General features: G+C 47.6%; 1 protein-coding gene across 2 annotated transcripts in view; it reads left to right on the top strand.

Annotated features, from left to right (window-relative positions):
• The window catches only part of KLHL2 (kelch like family member 2), a 312617-nt gene that overhangs the window by 37257 nt on the left and 254825 nt on the right, over nucleotides 1–20535 (top strand). For both annotated transcript variants that reach the window (XM_063920432.1, XM_063920431.1), the window contains exon 2: nucleotides 1306–1428. Coding sequence is in view for 1 of the 2 variants with exons in the window: in XM_063920431.1 (XP_063776501.1) it covers nucleotides 1306–1428 (123 nt within the window). In the remaining variant the exon portion in view is untranslated. The remainder of the gene's footprint in view (nucleotides 1–1305; nucleotides 1429–20535) is intronic.

Below are 20535 nucleotides of genomic sequence, written 5' to 3'. Positions count from 1 at the left end.
AGGGTTCAGCTGTCTCTGTGAGCATTAAATTAACATGTGAACGAACCCCTTTTCATTTGCAACACTGAAATGATTATTGTGGCTGTAGAGAGAAAAAAGAAATTCTAATAATAACAAAAATTCTTAAAAGTGTAATATTAATAGTTACAGTAATGGAAGTAAAAATTCTGTCCCCCTGATGCTGTGTTTTAATTTGAAATCTTTTTGTATGCGATTGCCACTCAGAGGTCTATTCATGAAGCATTAAAAAGTATGGAGAAGTGAACCAGTAGAGAGGTTGCCCATGGCAACCAATCAGCATTGAAGTAACATTTATAATTTGCATACTTCACAGTTGTACAGAGCAGCTGATTGGTTGCCATGTGCAACTTCTCCACTGGTCTGATTCTCCACTCTTTTCACTGCTTCATGAATAAACTCTTTAATGTTACCCAAAATGATTGGCTTCCCACAAGAAAATCCATTTGGTTGGTGTTTGTGTGTAGCCATCTGCTAATTACACTGCATACAACCCTCCGTGATCTGCCTGTAGGTGGTGATTATTGGTCAGCTGTACTATAATCTACTGCTAACAGTGATTGGCCCTACACACGGGTAGATCTGCTGCCGAGCTGCCCGACGGCAGGGGGGGGGGGGGGGGGCAGGGACGGGGTAGTGAAGTGCATGCAAATATGGCCTGCATGCACAAGCGACGGGGCACCAGCGATGAACGAGCATGCACAAGCGACGGGGCACCAGCGATGAACGAGCACGGGGCCGCACATCGTTCATCGCTGGTGCCTCCACACTGAAAGATATGAATGGTACCTCATTCATTAATGAACGAGATCGTTCATATCTTTCAGTATTATCGCCCAGTGTGTGGGGCCCATAACACTAGTACCCTTTTTATAATGAATACGCACACTCAGAACTATGGAGCGATTTGTAAAATCTATCCTTGCTAAGCGAGGGATTTCATATGTTTTTCTTTATATTATTTGGAGTCTTTACTGCAGATTGACTTAAAAGAGATTGTCTGTCCATCACTCCGCATTAGGGTTATTATTTTGCCATTATATTTGTTGAGATGACACACTAGCTCAGTGGACAGCATGACTTCTAAAGGATTTTTTTTTTTACAAGGTTTTATCCATTATTAACCCATGCTGTGCTGAAGAGGTGTGGTTGATTTGTATGGCAGACAGTTTTTGTATATAATTACATTTCTCTTTCTGTATTCATGTATATGTAAGCAGAGTTTAAAACACATGACTGGTAAGTGTAATAAGTAATGTAATCTATTTTGCTTGCATTCTGTTACAGAAACACTAAATTATGTCAGCAGAAGCCTGTGGAAATAAAAGAGACCACAGAGAAATTCTGTCCCGTCACTGTGAACCCGCGGCACACCAAAAAAGCTTTCAAGGTTATGAACGAATTACGAAGGTACTTTTTTTTTGTACAAATGCTTTTTCCACAGTGTTCATTGGTAGTAAGTAATACAGACAGACAATTCCCTTTATCCTGATACCTGGTAAGAAGCAGAATGCTTAAATTCATTTAAGTATTAGATGAATGTGCGAATGAGCTTGGGACCCGAGGAGCAGCACTGTGAGGAAAGAAGATTAGTGCAGTCACAGAACAAGCGTTGTGTTTTACGTTCTATCTCTTATTACTGCTTATTACTTATCTCTATATTACTGCTTTAACTTTGTGCATTTGTTTTGTTTCCGCTCTACACGTTTCGCCAGTGCCACAAAATGTTGTTTTTGAAATCTGAAATCCTTTCCATATTGGTGGTGTTCATAAGGTGGTAGAAACTGTACACCGTAGAGGGAGTGGTTGTGTGAAAAAGCTCACATTCGTGCAATATGGCCACCACGTGCACAGTTGTGCAATGTGCCAGCCACGTGCCCCCATAACACCTAAGCACAGTATGCCATGATACATTATGTATGTTTGTATTGCATCATAGAGTGTACACCTAATTACTCTCTTCTACCATAGTTTCAGCAGCTGGATAGCACTTGCAGTTGGATGTTAGCATGTATACCCTACATTACATGTTTTACAAACTTTTGTGCTATTAAATGAGTTCTAGCTGTCCTGGTTCTGGTTGTGACATTAGAGCAGCTTTTAGTGAATGTAGTATGTGACGTCCATGACTGTAATGTGATGTGTATCTGTGATGTTACTGATTTATATGGTGGCCAGCTGATGCACTATGCACATCCTGCTTAAATACAGGGACAGTCAGGGAGGAAGAGGGAACATACAGAAAAGGACATGCTTTTGGTTGTTAGCACGCATTTCCTAGTTCACCTAGCGACCAGGCTTTTTCTGGTCGGTAGTTTGGCATGCAACAAACTGTTTTAAGTGGTGGTACTCCAGATCATTGCATTTGTCATTGACTGGAGGGAAGAAAGGGGGAGACAGAGCCGTAATTAGACATTTTGGTGAGGGGGGAGGGCGGGGGGGAGAATGGGGATATTGTCCGTGCTGCTGTTCGAGGGAGTGGGACATACTGTAGGTGCTGCTGTTCGAGGGAGGGGGGATACTGAAGGGAGTGATGGTATGGGGATACTGAGGTGCTGCTGTGTGGGGGAGGGGGTAACAGTATGGGGTTACTGAAGGTGCTGGTGTTTGGGGTTTGATCACGTGAGGGGAGTGTGGGGATACTGTAGTCGCTGCTATTGGGAGTGGTGCCGCTGTGCGGGGCGGAGTTTGGGGATACTGTAGGTGCTGCTGTTCGAGGGAGGGGGGATACTGAAGGCGCTGCTGTTTTGGAGTGATGGTATGGGGATACTGAGGTGCTGCTGTGTGGGGGAGGGGGTAACAGTATGGGGTTACTGAAGGTGCTGGTGTTTGGGGTTTGATCATGTGAGGGGAGTGTGGGGATACTGTAGTCGCTGCTATTGGGAGTGGTGCCGCCGTGCGGGGCGGGGTTTGGGGATACTGTAGGTGCTGCTGTTCTGGGAGGTGGTTTATTTGGGTGATAATGAAGGTGCTGTTGTTTGAGGGGGGTGGGGTGTGCAGGCAGAAGATACTGAAGATGCCAGTCACCTGCACTGCTGAAGCCACTAGTATCCTCCTCCGTCCCTCTCTCACTCCTCCAGTCCATGTTTCTCACCAGTCAGCAATTGCTCCACCCACCCTCATCATCTCTGCCCCTCTACTCTGCTCATGGATCAGTATGGGGACGGAGCAACTTCGGACTGCATGGAAGGAGCCGGGTGCACCGCAAGTGATATGCAGGCAGCCGGTTCTGGACCAGGGCATCCTGTCATGGCCCTCGTGGGGAGACGTATCAAACCTTCTGAAGAGAAAAAATGGAGAAGCTGCCCATAGCAGCCAATCAGATTTTACCTATCATTTTATAGAATAGACTGTAGAAATGATAGTCATAAGCTGACTGGTTGCTATGGGCAACTTCTCCTCTTGTCCTCTTTAGAATGTTTAATACATACCCCCCCCCCATCCTCTTGGCTAATCGGCATGATTTCTAATTTCTATAAGAAACCCACAGACCGTCAATACTATGAATATCTGATCCAGGATGGGATAAATCTGTCATTGCAGTTTTCTCATTACACAGAATATTGGCGATAATTTCAATATACTGCACATATGCTATACTATATAAACAGCCACTCGATACTTACTGTAGCTTTCTAAAGAAAAACTCATTAGAAGCTTCATAATGTAATTGATGATGCTGTAATGTGAATTTCTCTGATGTCCTAGTGGATGCTGGGAACTCCGAAAGGACCATGGGGAATAGCGGCTCCGCAGGAGACTGAGCACAACTAAAGAAAGCTTTTAGGTCACCTGGTGTGCACTGGCTCCTCCCACTATGACCCTCCTCCAAGCCTCAGTTAGATTTTGTGCCCGGCCGAGGTTGGATGCACACTAGGGGCTCTCCTGAGCTTCTAAAAAGAAAGTATATAATTAGGTTTTTTATTTTACAGTGAGACCTGCTGGCAACAGGCTCACTGCAGCGAGGGACTAAGGGGAGAAGAAGCGAACCTACCTGCTTGCAGCTAGCTTGGGCTTCTTAGGCTACTGGACACCATTAGCTCCAGAGGGATCGACCGCATGGAACTGGCCTTGGTGTTCGGTCCCGGAGCCGCGCCGCCGTCCCCCTTACAGAGCCAGAAGCAAGAAGAGGTCCGGAAAATCGGCGGCAGAAGACATCAGTCTTCACCAAGGTAGCGCACAGCACTGCAGCTGTGCGCCATTGCTCCTCATACACACTTCACACTCCGGTCACTGAGGGTGCAGGGCGCTAGGGGGGGGGCGCCCTGAGCAGCAATAAAAACACCTTGGCTGGCAAAAATACCACAATATATAGCCCCAGAGGCTATATATGTGATAATTACCCCTGCCAGAATCCATAAAAAAGCGGGAGAAAAGTCTGTGAAAAAGGGGCGGAGCTATCTCCCTCAGCACACTGGCGCCATTTCTCCCTCACAGCTCCGCTGGAAGGAAGCTCCCTGGCTCTCCCCTGCAGTCTACACTACAGAAAAGGGTAAAAAAGAGAGGGGGGGGGCACTAAATTTAGGCGCAGTATATATAACAGCAGCTATAGGGGACATAATTCAGTTAGTCCCTGCATTATATAGCGCTCTGGTGTGTGCTGGCATACTCTCACTCTGTCTCCCCAAAGGGCTTTTGTGGGTCCTGTCCTCTGTTAGTGCATTCCCTGTGTGTGTGCGGTGTGTCGGTACGGCTGTGTCGACATGTTTGATGAGGATAATGATGTGGAGGCGGAGCAGATGCCTATAGAAGGGATGTCACCCCCTGCGGGGCAGACACCTGAGTGGATGGACTTATGGAAGGAATTGCGTGCACGTGTCGACTCCTTACACAAAAAATTTGACGACATGCCAAATGCGGGACAGCCGGCTTCTCAGCTCGTGCCTGTCCAGGCGTCTCAAAGGCCATCGGGGGCTCTAAAACGCCCGCTACCTCAGATGGCAGACGCGGATGTCGACACGGATACTGACACCAGTGTCGACGACGATGAGTCTAGTCTAATGTCCACTAAGGCCATTCGTTGCATGATTGAAGCAATGAAAGAGGTGTTACAAATTTCTGATATAAACCCAGGTACCACTAAAAAGGGTATTATGTTTGGGGAGAAAAAACTACCCGTAGTTTTTCCCCCATCAGAAGAATTAAATTAAGTGTGTGAAGAAGCGTGGGCTTTCCCTGATAAAAGATTGGTAATCTCTAAGAAGTTACTAATGGCGTTCCCTTTCCCGCCAGAGGATAGGTCACGTTGGGAGACACCCCCCAGGGTGGATAAAGCGCTCGCACGTTTTTCTAAAAAGGTGGCACTACCGTCTCCGGATACGGCCGCCCTCAAGGAACCTGCTGATAGAAAGCAGGAGGCGATCCTGAAGTCTGTATATACACACTCAGGCATTATACTTAGACCAGCTATTGCGTCAGCATGGATGTGCAGTGCTGCCGCTGCGTGGTCAGATTCCCTGTCAGAAAATATTGACACCCTAGACAGGGACACTATTCTGCTAACCATAGAGCATATAAAAGACTCAGTCTTATACATGAGAGATGCACAGAGGGAGATCTGCCGGCTGGCATCTAAAATAAGTGCATTGTCCATTTCTGCTAGGAGAGGCTTATGGACTCGCCAGTGGACAGGGGATGCAGATTCAAAAAGGCACATGGAAGTTTTGCCTTATAAGGGTGAGGAGTTATTTGGGGATGGTCTCTCGGACCTAGTTTCCACAGCAACTGCTGGGAAGTCAGCATTTTTACCCCATGTTCCCTCACAGCCTAAAAAGGCGCCGTTTTATCAGGTACAGTCCTTTCGGACTCAGAAAAACAGGCGTGGAAAAGGCGGGTCCTTTCTGTCCAGAGGCAGAGGTAGGGGAAAAAGGCTGCAACAAACAGCAGGTTCCCAGGAGCAAAAGTCCTCCCCCGCTTCTTCCAAGTCCGCCGCATGACGGTGGGGCTCCACAGGCGGAGCCAGGTACGGTGGGGGGCCGCCTCAAAAATTTCAGCGATCAGTGGGCTCGCTCACAGGTGGATCCCTGGATCCTGCAAATAGTATCTCAAGGGTACAAACTGGAATTCGAGGCGTCTCCACCCCACCGGTTCCTAAAATCTGCCTTGCCGATTACTCCTTCAGACAGGGAGGCTGTGCTAGCGGCAATTCACAAGCTGTATTCCCAGCAGGTGATAATCAAGGTGCCCCTACTTCAACAAGGACGGGGTTACTATTCCACACTGTTTGTGGTACCGAAACCAGACGGTTCGGTGAGACCCATTTTAAATTTGAAATCCTTGAACACATACATAAAAAAATTCAAGTTCAAGATGGAATCGCTCAGGGCGGTTATTGCAAGCCTGGACGAGGGGGATTACATGGTATCCCTGGACATCAAGGATGCTTACCTGCATGTCCCCATTTACTATCCTCACCAGGAGTACCTCAGATTTGTGGTACAGGATTGCCATTACCAATTCCAGACGCTGCCGTTTGGACTCTCCACGGCACCGAGGGTGTTTACCAAGGTAATGGCGGAAATGATGATACTCCTTCGAAAAAAGGGAGTTTTAATTATCCCGTACTTGGACGATCTCCTAATAAAGGCGAGTTCCAAGGAGCAGTTGTTGGTGGGAGTAGCACTATCTCAGGAGGTGCTACACCAGCACGGTTGGATTCTGAATATTCCAAAATCACAGCTGGTTCCGACGACACGTCTACTGTTCCTGGGTATGATTCTGGATACAGTCCAGAAAAAAGTGTTTCTCCCGGAGGAGAAAGCCAAGGAGCTGTCATCTCTAGTCAGAGACCTCCTGAAACCAAAACAGGTATCGGTGCATCACTGCACGCGGGTCCTGGGAAAGATGGTGGCTTCTTACGAAGCAATTCCTTTCGGCAGGTTCCATGCCAGAATCTTTCAGTGGGACCTGTTGGACCAATGGTCCGGATCGCATCTTCAGATGCATCGCCTAATAACCCTGTCTCCAAGAACCAGGGTGTCTCTGCTGTGGTGGCTGCAGAGTGCTCATCTTCTAGAGGGCCGCAGATTCGGCATACAGGACTGGGTCCTGGTGACCACGGATGCCAGCCTTCGAGGCTGGGGGGCAGTCACACAGGGAAGAAACTTCCAAGGACTATGGTCGAGTCAGGAGACTTCCCTACACATAAATATTCTGGAACTAAGGGCCATTTACAATGCCCTAAGTCAGGCAAAATCCCTGCTTCTACACCAGCCGGTACTGATCCAGTCAGACAACATCACGGCAGTCGCCCATGTAAATCGACAGGGTGGCACAAGAAGCAGGATGGCAATGGCAGAAGCCACAAGGATTCTCCGATGGGCGGAAAATCACGTACTAGCACTGTCAGCAGTGTTCATTCCGGGAGTGGACAACTGGGAAGCAGACTTTCTCAGCAGGCACGACCTCCACCCGGGAGAGTGGGGACTTCATCCAGAAGTCTTCACGCTGATTGTAAATCGATGGGAACGGCCTCAGGTGGACATGATGGCGTCCCGCCTAAACAAAAAACTAGAGAGATATTGCGCCAGGTCAAGGGACCCTCAGGCGATAGTTGTGGACGCTCTAGTGACACCGTGGGTGTACCAGTCGGTTTATGTGTTCCCTCCTCTGCCTCTCATACCAAGGGTACTGAGAATATTAAGAAAACGAGGAGTAAGAACAATACTCGTGATTCCGGATTGGCCAAGACGAGCGTGGTACCCGGAACTTCAAGAGATGATCTCAGAGGACCCATGGCCTCTGCCGCTCAGACAGGACCTGCTGCAGCAGGGGCCCTGTCTATTCCAAGACTTATCGCGGCTGCGTTTGACGGCATGGCGGTTGAACGCCGGATCCTGAAGGAAAAGGGCATTCCGGAGGAAGTCATTCCTACGCTGATTAAAGCCAGGAAAGATGTAACTGCAAAGCATTATCACCACATATGGCGGAAATATGTTGCTTGGTGTGAGGCCAAAAAGGCCCCAACAGAGGAATTTCAACTAGGTCGATTTCTGCATTTCCTACAAGCAGGAGTGACTATGGGCCTGAAATAAGGCTCCATTAAGGTACAGATCTCGGCTCTGTCGATTTTCTTCCAGAAAGAACTAGCTTCACTACCTGAAGTTCAGACGTTTGTGAAAGGAGTGCTGCATATTCAGCCCCCGTTTGTGCCTCCAGTGGCACCTTGGGATCTCAACGTGGTGTTGAGTTTCTTAAAATCACATTGGTTTGAGCCACTTAAAACCGTGGATCTAAAATATCTCACGTGGAAAGTGGTCATGTTATTGGCCTTGGCTTCAGCCAGGCGTGTGTCAGAATTGGCAGCTTTGTCATGTAAAAGCCCTTATCTGATTTTCCATATGGATAGGGCGGAATTGAGGACTCGTCCCCAGTTTCTCCCTAAGGTGGTATCAGCTTTTCACTTGAACCAACCTATTGTGGTGCCTGCGTCTACTAGGGACTTGGAGGATTCCAAGTTACTGGACGTAGTCAGGGCCTTGAAAATGTATGTTTCCAGGACGGCTAGAGTCATGAAAACTGACTCGCTATTTATCCTGTATGCACCCAACAAACTTGGTGCTCCTGCTTCTAAGCAGACTATTGCTCGCTGGATTTGTAGCATAATTCAGCTGGCGCATTCTGCGGCTGGACTGCCGCATCCTAAATCAGTAAAAGCCCATTCCACAAGGAAGGTGGGCTCATCTTGGGCGGCTGCCCGAGGGGTCTCGGCTTTACAACTTTGCCGAGCTGCTACTTGGTCAGGGGCAAACACGTTTGCAAAATTCTACAAATTTGATACCCTGGCTGAGGAGGACCTTGAGCTCTCTCATTCGGTGCTGCAGAGTCATCCGCACTCTCCCGCCCGTTTGGGAGCTTTGGTATAATCCCCATGGTCCTTTCGGAGTTCCCAGCATCCACTAGGACGTCAGAGAAAATAAGATTTTACTCACCGGTAAATCTATTTCTCGTAGTCCGTAGTGGATGCTGGGCGCCCATCCCAAGTGCGGATTGTCTGCAATACTTGTACATAGTTATTGTTAACTAAAGGGTTATTGTTGAGCCATCTGTTGAGAGGCTCAGTTGTTTTCATACTGTTAAACTGGGTATAGTATCACAAGTTATACGGTGTGATTGGTGTGGCTGGTATGAGTCTTACCCGGGATTCAAAATCCTTCCTTATTATGTCAGCTCGTCCGGGCACAGTGTCCTAACTGAGGCTTGGAGGAGGGTCATAGTGGGAGGAGCCAGTGCACACCAGGTGACCTAAAAGCTTTCTTTAGTTGTGCCCAGTCTCCTGCGGAGCCGCTATTCCACATGGTCCTTTCGGAGTTCCCAGCATCCACTACGGACTACGAGAAATAGATTTACCGGTGAGTAAAATCTTATTATTGTAGGTATCTGCGACATAACCAGTTTAAGGGCAAGACACTAAAGAAAAATATTGTTCTCTATAATTGAGACCCATTAAATAAAATCCGGAAGCCATGCATGAAGACCTGTCATCGAGGCTTAAAATCATGTGTTTGATGATTTTGTTATTATATTTCTTAAACCGCTTTAGGAGCCACATTATATGATTGTTCATGTTCTGTCCTGATCTACACACCTCTTCCTCACACTCCTCCCTTTAAATGACGCTTCTTAGTGAAAGGATCCTGTATAGAGACTGATGTATATTGGGCGTGATGTCAGCCAAGACTTGAGTTCACAGGAATTATAACACGTAATGTGTGTAGCTCATTAAAAGGTGATGTCAAGTGAAGCTGTTTGTGTATTTATAGAATAGAATGATAAAAATAGATACTTGTGACTTAACACAAACACGTATATAATGATTTTTCTTTTCAATTAAACAGCAAGTTTAGGAAAATACACAGAGATATTAGATGTAAACATGACCTACTATGTTGGATTTATAGATCCAATAAAGTTGCTAGTGAATGTTCTATGTGTTAATGTAATAGGGCCCATGCATAAGGTAGCTATCGGGTCACTTCCCTGTTCTGCCAATGCCAACTAAATTATGTGGACACATGGGGCCTAATTCAGACCTGATCGCAGCAAAATTGTTCTCTAATGGGCAAAACCATGTGCACTGCAGGTGTGGCAGATATAACATGTGCAGAGAGATTTAGATTTGGGTGTAGCATGTTCGAACTGAAATCTAAATTGCAGTGTAAAAATAAAGCAGCCAGTATTTATCCTGCACAGAAACAATATAACCCACCAAATCTAACTCTCTCTGCACATGTTATATCTGCCCCCCTGCACTGCACATGGTTTTGCCCATTAGAGAACAATTTTGCTTTTGTGATCAGGTCTGAATTAGGCCCATGGCTTTGCAGAGAGGCTGAAACATACATCGATGTGTGTGATTTTTCTGTGATACAGGTAGAAATGCATACTGGTATTAGAGGTATAAGGAAGTGACCGAATCTCCGAAAGCTTTTATTTTTTCTCATTTTCATTAAATAGAGATCTTTTTTTTGTATAGGTCCCAAAACTAGATGCCCTGCTGCACCCATTCCATATTTGGCAAAGGATGTTCTTGCTTAAGCCAACTTTTACCATCAGCTGGTGCACTTCTTCTCTTTGGCAATGTCCTTATCTTACCTTTCAAAGCACCCAGTGCACCACTGCATATCTAGACACACCACACCCTAAAAAGGAATTTATACTGTGCCTTTGTAAATGGCCTCCACTGTATTTAAAATCCTTACCGTGGTAATGGTGATCTTACAGACTTGGGGGTTTATGTAATAGTCTGCAATATTCTGGCGAATCTGTCCGTAATTCCTCTTGCATCCAATCTGTGGAACACTTCAGCAATGCCTTGTGGCTAGAGGACTGGCAAAGGAGTAAAGGCACTAAAGGCTATAGGGGAGATGTACTAAGCAGTGAAAAATGTAGAGAGGTTGCCCATGGCAACCAATCGGCTGCTCTGTATAATTTTATAATACGCAAATGATAAATGTTACTTCAATGGTGATTGGTTTCCATGGGCAACTTCTCCACTGGCTCACCTCTCCACTCCTTTTCCTGATTGGCACATCTGCCCCTTAGTGTTAAGCTCCGCCCCTCTAATCCATATAACCCCTCCCATTGCCACCTGACCTGATTTTTTTTTTTTTTTAAAGTGCTTTAGGATTAAGGCACACTGTTGTTAGCTAGGTTGTATTCTCTTGTTCTTAGCTTTTTGTGCGCCTCAATCCAGTGTGCACTGGACTAAGAGCAACAGTCAAAGCGGGGATTAGTTACTAAAGAGCAGTGTGTGCGCTCTCCTTACACTCATGCTCTCAGTTCCTGTTTGGTCACCGTTTAACTAATTCAGTGTCCGGGGCTCTACCTGAATGTGGAACTAACCTGTGGAAAGGAGCTCCTGAGTCTGGTAAGGCCGCTGAGGTAGTGCTGGGATGTGGCTCTCACACACATACTCCCGGTTACACAGCACATCGTTAGGCTGCATCTGAGATCACGTGACGCTGTCACTCTGCAGAGAAAGTTTATTAGTTAGATGCCCACCGCAGGAGAGGGGTTTCCAGTTGGCTGCTCCTCCATAGCTGTCAGCAGTAACACTTGCCCCCTTGCATGCGAAACTGACATTGACCTTGATAGGGTTCCTGCCATATACGTGACCACCCGCGGACTGATTGGCTGTTATCCAGTGCCGTGCTGTGATTATCATCATTTAGCTACAGTGAATGACATCCTGAGCTTACGGCCCTTTTACAGCATTATTTATCATATTCTACCCCGAGTTCTAGATGCACCTGATTACAGATACGGTCAGTGTTCCCACTGCGCTGACACTGAGGTGTCTCAGTACAAGTATAGCCCATAAACATATTTGGGACAAAGTGGCATTGATTAGCATGATTTTCCATAGTGGGGCAATTACTATTGTGTTACTGAACTGCACAGAGGACGAGATTGTCTATTTATTAGACATAAGACTTTTTTTTGTAGTGTGTTTTTACATATAATATATATTCAATCTGCAATTCAAATATATTTATATAGGATATATACAGTGTTCATAGATTTTATGTAATTGTATTATATATTTGAAACTGACATAGAAGATGGCCGGCATCCATGTGTTCCATTGTGAGATGGATTATCTCTGTCATCCGTCAGTTTTACCTGTTCCTGCTTACCTATGGGCTCATTCTACTTGTGCATTTGGGACTTCCTGGGCAGTCTGCCATGGAGCCTTGGTTGAGCAGCTGTGCAGAGCGGCGACCTGGTCCTCTGTACGTATCTTCACCGAATTTTACTGGATCCATACTTTTGGTTCTGGGGACGCTAGTTTTGAGCGTAAACTTTACGTGCTGCTTTGCCAGACAGCGCCCCATGTTAGGCTTGCTTTGTGAAAGCCCCAAAAGTCAATGCGGCAGTATCCCCAGATTGGATGCAAGAGAAAATTGGATTTGTGTACTCACTGTAAATCCCTCCCTCAGAATCCATATGAGGGAAACTGCAATACCTCCCTGATTTGTTGTTGTTTTTCTATGTTCTGGATGGTTTCTGATGACCTAGTTTTAGTTGTTCTTTCTCTATTAGAGTTTGTAATGCAAATACGAGGGTCGGATGGAGGTTAGAGGGGTGGAGCTTAACACCCTTTTAGTGCCTATACTCCTGTGCCAGCCCTCTACCCATAAGTCAGTGCAGCAGTGTCTCCCTGGTGGATTACTAGGAAGGGTGAGAACAAAAATCCAATTTCTCTATCGTCCTAAGTGGATGCTGGGGTTCCTGAAAGGACCATGGGGAATAGCGGCTCCGCAGGAGACAGGGCACAAAAAAGTAAAGCTTTACTAGGTCAGGTGGTGTGCACTGGCTCCTCCCCCTATGACCCTCCTCCAGACTCCAGTTAGATTTTGTGCCCGAACGAGAAGGGTGCAATCTAGGTGGCTCTCCTAAAGAGCTGCTTAGAGAAAGTTTAGTTTAGGTTTTTTTCTTTACAGTGAGTCCTGCTGGCAACAGGATCACTGCAACGTGGGACTTAGGGGGAAAGTAGTAAACTCACCTGCATGCAGAGTGGATTTGCTGCTTGGCTACTGGACACCATTAGCTCCAGAGGGATCGAACACAGGCCCAGCCGTGGAGTCCGGTCCCGGAGCCGCGCCGCCGACCCCCTTGCAGATGCTGAAGCGTGAAGAGGTCCGGAAACCGGCGGCTGAAGACTCCTCAGTCTTCATAAGGTAGCGCACAGCACTGCAGCTGTGCGCCATTTTCCTCTCAGCACACTTCACTGGGCAGTCACTGAGGGTGCAGAGCGCTGGGGGGGGGCGCTCTGAGAGGCAAATATAAACCTTATACAAGGCTAAAAATACCTCACATATAGCCCATAGGGGCTATATGGAGATATTTAACCCCTGCCTGACTGGAAAAATAGCGGGAGAAGAACCCGCCGAAAAAGGGGCGGGGCCTATCTCCTCAGCACACGGCGCCATTTTCTGTCACAGCTCCGCTGGTCAGAACGGCTCCCAGGTCTCTCCCCTGCACTGCACTACAGAAACAGGGTAAAACAGAGAGGGGGGGCACATTAATGGCTATATATATATATATTAAAGCAGCTATAAGGGAGCACTTAATATAAGGATATCCCTTGTATATATAGCGCTTTGTGGTGTGTGCTGGCAGACTCTCCCTCTGTCTCCCCAAAAGGGCTAGTGGGTCCTGTCTTCATTAGAGCATTCCCTGTGAGTTTGCGGTGTGTGTCGGTACGTGGTGTCGACATGTATGAGGACGATATTGGTGTGGAGGCGGAGCAATTGCCAAATATGCAGATGTCACCCCCCAGGGGGTCGACACCAGAATGGATGCCTTTATTTGTGGAATTACGTGATGGTTTATCTTCCCTTAAACAGTCAGTTGAGGACATGAGGCGGCCGGACAATCAATTAATGCCTGTCCAGGCGCCTCAAACACCGTCAGGGGCTGTAAAACGCCCTTTGCCTCAGTCGGTCGACACAGACCCAGACACGGGCACTGATTCCAGTGACGACGGTAGAAATTCAAACGTATTTTCCAGTAGGGCCACACGTTATATGATTTTGGCAATGAAGGAGACGTTACATTTAGCTGATACTACAGATACCGTAAAACAGGGTATTATGTATGGTGTGAAAAAACTACAAACAGTTTTTCCTGAATCAGAAGAATTAAATGACGTGTGTGATGAAGCGTGGGTTGCTCCTGATAAAAAGTTGATAATTTCAAAAAAGTTATTGGCATTATACCCTTTCCCGCCAGAGGTTAGGGCGCGCTGGGAAACACCCCCTAAGGTGGACAAGGCGCTCACACGCTTATCCAAACAAGTGGCGTTACCCTCTCCTGAGACGGCCGCACTTAAGGATCCATCAGATAGAAAGATGGAAGTTATTCAAAAGAATATATACACACATGCAGGTGTTATACTACGACCAGCTATAGCAACTGCCTGGATGTGCAGTGCTGGAGTAGTTTGGTCAGAATCCCTGATTGAAAATATTGATACCCTAGATAGGGACAATGTTTTACTGTCGTTAGAACAAATAAAGGATGCATTTATCTATATGCGTGATGCACAGAGGGATATTTGCACACTGGCATCTCGGGTGAGTGCTATGTCCATTTCAGCCAGAAGAGCCTTATGGACACGACAGTGGACAGGCGATGCGGATTCAAAACGTCACATGGAGGTTTTGCCGTATAAAGGGGAGGAGTTATTTGGAGTTGGTCTATCAGACTTGGTGGCCACGGCTACTGCCGGGAAATCCACTTTTTTACCTCAAGTCACTCCCCAACAGAGAAAGGCACCGACCTTTCAACCGCAGCCTTTTCGCTCCTACAAAAATAAGAGAGCAAAGGGCTTGTCGTACCTGCCACGAGGCAGAGGAAGAGGGAAGAGACACCAACAGGCAGCTCCTTCCCAGGAACAGAAGCCCTCCCCGGCTCCTGCAAAAACCTCAGCATGACGCTGGGGCCTCTCAAGCGGACTCGGGGACAGTGGGGGGCCGTCTCAAAAATTACAGCGCGCAGTGGGCTCACTCGCAGGTAGACCCCTGGATCCTGCAGATAATATCTCAGGGGTACAGGTTGGAATTAGAGACGGATCCTCCTCATCGTTTCCTGAAGTCTGCCTTACCAACCGTCTCTTCCGAAAGGGAGAGGGTGTTGGAAGCCATTCACAAGCTGTACGCTCAGCAGGTGATAGTCAAAGTACCCCTATTACAACAAGGAAAGGGGTATTATTCCACTCTATTTGTGGTACCGAAGCCGGATGGCTCGGTAAGGCCTATTCTAAATCTGAAGTCCTTGAACCTCTACATAAAAAAGTTCAAGTTCAAGATGGAGTCACTCAGAGCAGTGATAGCGAACCTGGAAGAAGGGGACTTTATGGTATCCTTGGACATCAAGGATGCGTATCTACACGTTCCGATTTACCCCGCACACCAGGGGTACCTCAGGTTCATTGTTCAAAACTGTCACTATCAGTTTCAGACGCTGCCGTTCGGATTGTCCACGGCGCCTCGGGTCTTTACCAAGGTAATGGCCGAGATGATGATTCTTCTTCGAAGAAAAGGCGTATTAGTTATCCCATACTTGGACGATCTCCTAATAAGGGCAAGGTCCAGAGAACAGCTGGAGACAGCTTTAGCACTATCTCAAGAGGTGCTAAGACAACACTGGTGGATTCTGAATATTCCAAAATCCCATTTAATCCCGACAACTCGTCTGCTGTTCCTAGGAATGATTCTGGACACGGTTCAGAAAAAGGTTTTCCTTCCAGAGGAAAAAGCCAAGGAGTTATCCGATCTGGTCAGGAACCTCCTAAAACCAGGAAAAGTGTCAGTACATCAATGCACAAGAGTCCTGGGAAAAATGGTGGCTTCTTACGAAGCAATTCCATTCGGCAGATTCCATGCAAGAATATTCCAAAGGGATCTGTTGGACAAATGGTCAGGGTCGCATCTGCAGATGCACCTGCGAATAACCCTGTCACCAAAGACAAGGGTGTCACTTCTGTGGTGGTTGCAGAAGGCTCACCTATTAGAAGGCCGCAGATTCGGCATTCAGGATTGGATCCTGGTGACCACGGACGCCAGCCTGAGAGGCTGGGGAGCAGTCACACAAGGAAGAAACTTCCAGGGAGTATGGACGAGTCTGGAAAAGTCTCTTCACATAAACATTCTGGAACTAAGAGCAATCTACAATGCTCTAAGCCAGGCGGAACTTTTCCTGCAAGGAAAGCCGGTGTTGATTCAGTCGGACAACATCACGGCGGTCGCCCATGTAAACAGGCAGGGCGGCACAAGAAGCAGGAGTGCAATGGCAGAAGCTGCCAAGATTCTTCGCTGGGCGGAGAATCACGTGATAGCACTGTCAGCAGTGTTCATCCCGGGCGTGGACAACTGGGAAGCAGACTTCCTCAGCAGACACGATCTTCATCCGGGAGAGTGGGGTCTACATCCAGAAGTCTTCAACATGTTAATAGACCGTTGGGAAAGACCAATTGTAGACATGATGGCGTCTCGCCTCAACAAGAAACTGGACAAATATTGCGCCAGGTCAAGAGATCCACAGGCAATAGCTGTGGACGCACTGGTAACTCCTTGGGTGTACCAGTCAGTGTATGTGTTTCCTCCTCTGCCGCTCATACCAAAGGTATTGAAGATCATACGGCAAAGAAGAGTAAGAACAATACTAGTGGTTCCGGATTGGCCGAGAAGGACTTGGTATCCGGAACTTCAAGAGATGCTCACGGACGAACCGTGGCCTCTACCTCTGAGAAGGGACCTGCTACAGCAGGGTCCCTGTCTTTTTCAAGACTTACCGCGGCTGCGTTTGACGGCATGGCGGTTGAACGCCAGATCCTAAAAGGGAAAGGCATTCCAGAAGAAGTCATTCCTACCTTGATTAAGGCACGGAAGGAAGTCACCGTGAAACATTATCACCGCATTTGGCGAAAATATGTAGCGTGGTGCGAGGATCGGAGGGTTCCGACGGAGGAATTCCAACTGGGTCGTTTCCTACATTTCCTGCAATCAGGATTATCTATGGGTCTCAAATTGGGATCCATTAAGGTTCAAATTTCGGCCCTGTCAATATTCTTCCAAAAAGAATTGGCCTCTGTCCCTGAGGTCCAGACTTTTGTCAAGGGAGTACTGCATATACAGCCTCCTGTGGTGCCTCCGGTGGCACCGTGGGATCTAAATGTAGTTTTAGATTTCCTCAAATCCCATTGGTTTGAACCATTGAAAAAGGTGGATTTGAAATATCTCACATTGAAAGTGACTATGTTACTAGCCCTGGCCTCTGCCAGGAGAGTATCTGAATTGGCGGCTTTATCTTATAAAAGTCCTTATCTAATCTTCCATTCGGATAGGGCAGAACTGCGGACTCGTCCGCATTTTCTCCCTAAAGTGGTATCAGCATTTCATCTGAACCAACCTATTGTGGTGCCTGCGGCCACTAGCGACTTGGAGGACTCCAAGTTGTTGGACGTTGTCAGAGCCTTAAAAATATACATTGCAAGGACGGCTGGAGTCAGAAAATCTGACTCGCTGTTTATATTGTATGCACCCAACAAGTTGGGCGCACCTGCTTCTAAGCAGTCGATTGCTCGTTGGATTTGTAACACAATTCAACTTGCACATTCTGTGGCAGGCCTGCCACAGCCTAAAACTGTAAAAGCCCACTCCACAAGGAAGGTGGGCTCATCTTGGGCGGCTGCCCGAGGGGTCTCGGCATTACAACTCTGCCGAGCAGCTACGTGGTCGGGGGAGAACACGTTTGTAAAATTTTACAAATTTGATACCCTGGCAAAGGAGGACCTGGAGTTCTCTCATTCGGTGCTGCAGAGTCATCCGCACTCTCCCGCCCGTTTGGGAGCTTTGGTATAATCCCCATGGTCCTTTCAGGAACCCCAGCATCCACTTAGGACGATAGAGAAAATAAGAATTTACTTACCGATAATTCTATTTCTCGGAGTCCGTAGTGGATGCTGGGCGCCCATCCCAAGTGCGGATTATCTGCAATACTTGTACATAGTTATTGTTAACTAATTCGGGTTATTGTTAAGGAGCCATCTTTAAGAGGCCCTTTCTGTTGTCATACTGTTAACTGGGTTTAGATCACAAGTTGTACGGTGTGATTGGTGTGGCTGGTATGAGTCTTACCCGGGATTCAAAATGCCTCCCTTATTGTGTATGCTCGTCCGGGCACAGTACCTAACTGGAGTCTGGAGGAGGGTCATAGGGGGAGGAGCCAGTGCACACCACCTGACCTAGTAAAGCTTTACTTTTTTGTGCCCTGTCTCCTGCGGAGCCGCTATTCCCCATGGTCCTTTCAGGAACCCCAGCATCCACTACGGACTCCGAGAAATAGAATTATCGGTAAGTAAATTCTTATTTTCTCTGACGTCCTAGTGGATGCTGGGAACTCCGTAAGGACCATGGGGAATAGACGGCTCCGCAGGAGACTGGGCACATCTAAAGAAAGATTTAGGACTATCTGGTGTGCACTGGCTCCTCCCCCTATGACCCTCCTCCAAGCCTCAGTTAGATTTCTGTGCCCGGCTGAGCTGGATGCACACTAGGGGCTCTCCTGAGCTCCTAGGAAGAAAGTATATGTTAGGTTTTTTATTTTCAGTGAGACCTGCTGGCAACAGGCTCACTGCACCGAGGGACTAAGGGGAGAAGAAGCGAACCTACCTAAGTGGTGGTAGCTTGGGCTTCTTAGGCTACTGGACACCATTAGCTCCAGAGGGATCGAACACAGGACCCGACCTCGTCGTCCGTTCTCGGAGCCGCGCCGCCGTCCCCCTTACAGAGTCAGAAGCAAGAAGGTGGTCCGGAAAATCGGCGGCTGAAGACTTCTGTCTTCTCCAAGGTAGCGCACAGCACTGCAGCTGTGCGCCATTGCTCCTCATGCACACCACACACTGCGGTCACTGATGGGTGCAGGGCGCTGGGGGGGGCGCCCTGAGCAGAAATATTAACACCTTGGCTGGCGAACTGACACCATATATAGCCCCAGGGGCTATATAGGTGTTTATTAACCCCTGCCAGAACTTTTACAATAGCGGGAGAAAGCCAGCTGAAAAAGGGGCGGAGCCATCTCCCTCAGCACACTGGCGCCATTTTCCCTCACAGCCCCGCTGGAGGGATCGCTCCCTGGCTCTCCCCTGCAGTCCTGCACTACAGAAAAGGGTTAAAAAGAGAGGGGGGGCACAAATTAGGCGCAGTATAAATATATTATGCAGCTATAAGGGAAAAACACTCTGTATAGTGATATCCCTGTGATATATAGCGCTCTGGTGTGTGCTGGCATACTCTCACTCTGTCTCCCCAAAGGGCTTTGTGGGGTCCTGTCCTCTGTCTGAGCATTCCCTGTGTGTGTGCTGTGTGTCGGTACTGCTGTGTCGACATGTATGATGAGGATAATGATGTGGAGGCGGAGCAAATGACTGTAAATGGGATGTCACCCCCTTGCGGGGTCGACACCGGTGTGGATGGACTTATGGAAGGAATTACGTGACAGTGTCAACTCCTTACATAAAAGGTTTGACGACATAGGACAGCCGGCTGCTCAGCTTGTGCCTGTCCAAGCATCTCAAATGTCATCAGGGGCTCTAAAACGCCCGCTACCTCAGATGGCAGACACAGATGTTGACACGGATACCGACTCCAGTGTCGACGACGATGAGACTAGTGTACCTTCCAATAGGGCCACCCGTTACATGATTGAGGCAATGAAAAATGTATTACACATTTCTGATAATACCCCAGGTACCACAAAAAAGGGTATTATGTTTGGTGACAGAAAACTACCAGTAGTTTTCCTGCATCTGAGAAATTGATATGAGGTGTGTGAGGAAGCGTGGACTTCCCCCGATAAGAAATTGATAATTTCTAAGCAGCGTACCCTTTTCCGCCAGAGGATAGGTCACGTTGGGAAATACCCCCTAGGGTAGAAAAAGCGGTTACACGCTTATTAAAAAAGGTGGCACTACCGTCTCCGGATACGGCCGCCCTGAAGTACCTGCTGATAGAAAGCAGAAAACTACCCTTAAAGCTATATACACACACACGGGCATTATATTGAGACCTGCTATTGCCTCGGCATGGATGTGCAGTGCGGCAGCTGCGTGGTCAGATTCCCTGTCGGATAATATTGAAACCATGGATAGGGACAATATTTTGCTGAAAATAGAGCATATAAAAGACGCTGTCTTATACATGCGTGATGCACAGAGGGATATTTGCCGACTGGCATAACTAATAAGCGATATGTAAAACCATTGCCGCCAGACTGGGGTTATGGACTCTGCAATGGTCGGGCGATGCCGATTCAAAACGGCACATGGAAGTTTGCCCTAGAAGGGGGTGGAACTGTTTGGGGATGGTCTTTCAGACCTCGTTTCCACAGCTACGGCTGGGAAATCAAAACTTTTGCCACAAGCTACCCCACAGCAAAAGTAAGCACTGTATTATCAGGTACAGTCCCTTCGACCCCAGAAAAGTAGAGGGCTAGAGGCTCATCTTTTCTGCC

The sequence above is a fragment of the Pseudophryne corroboree genome, chromosome 1 (assembly GCF_028390025.1).
Source record: "Pseudophryne corroboree isolate aPseCor3 chromosome 1, aPseCor3.hap2, whole genome shotgun sequence".
In the NCBI taxonomy this organism is placed as follows: domain Eukaryota; kingdom Metazoa; phylum Chordata; class Amphibia; order Anura; family Myobatrachidae; genus Pseudophryne; species Pseudophryne corroboree.
This window is presented reverse-complemented; position numbering and strand designations above follow the sequence as displayed.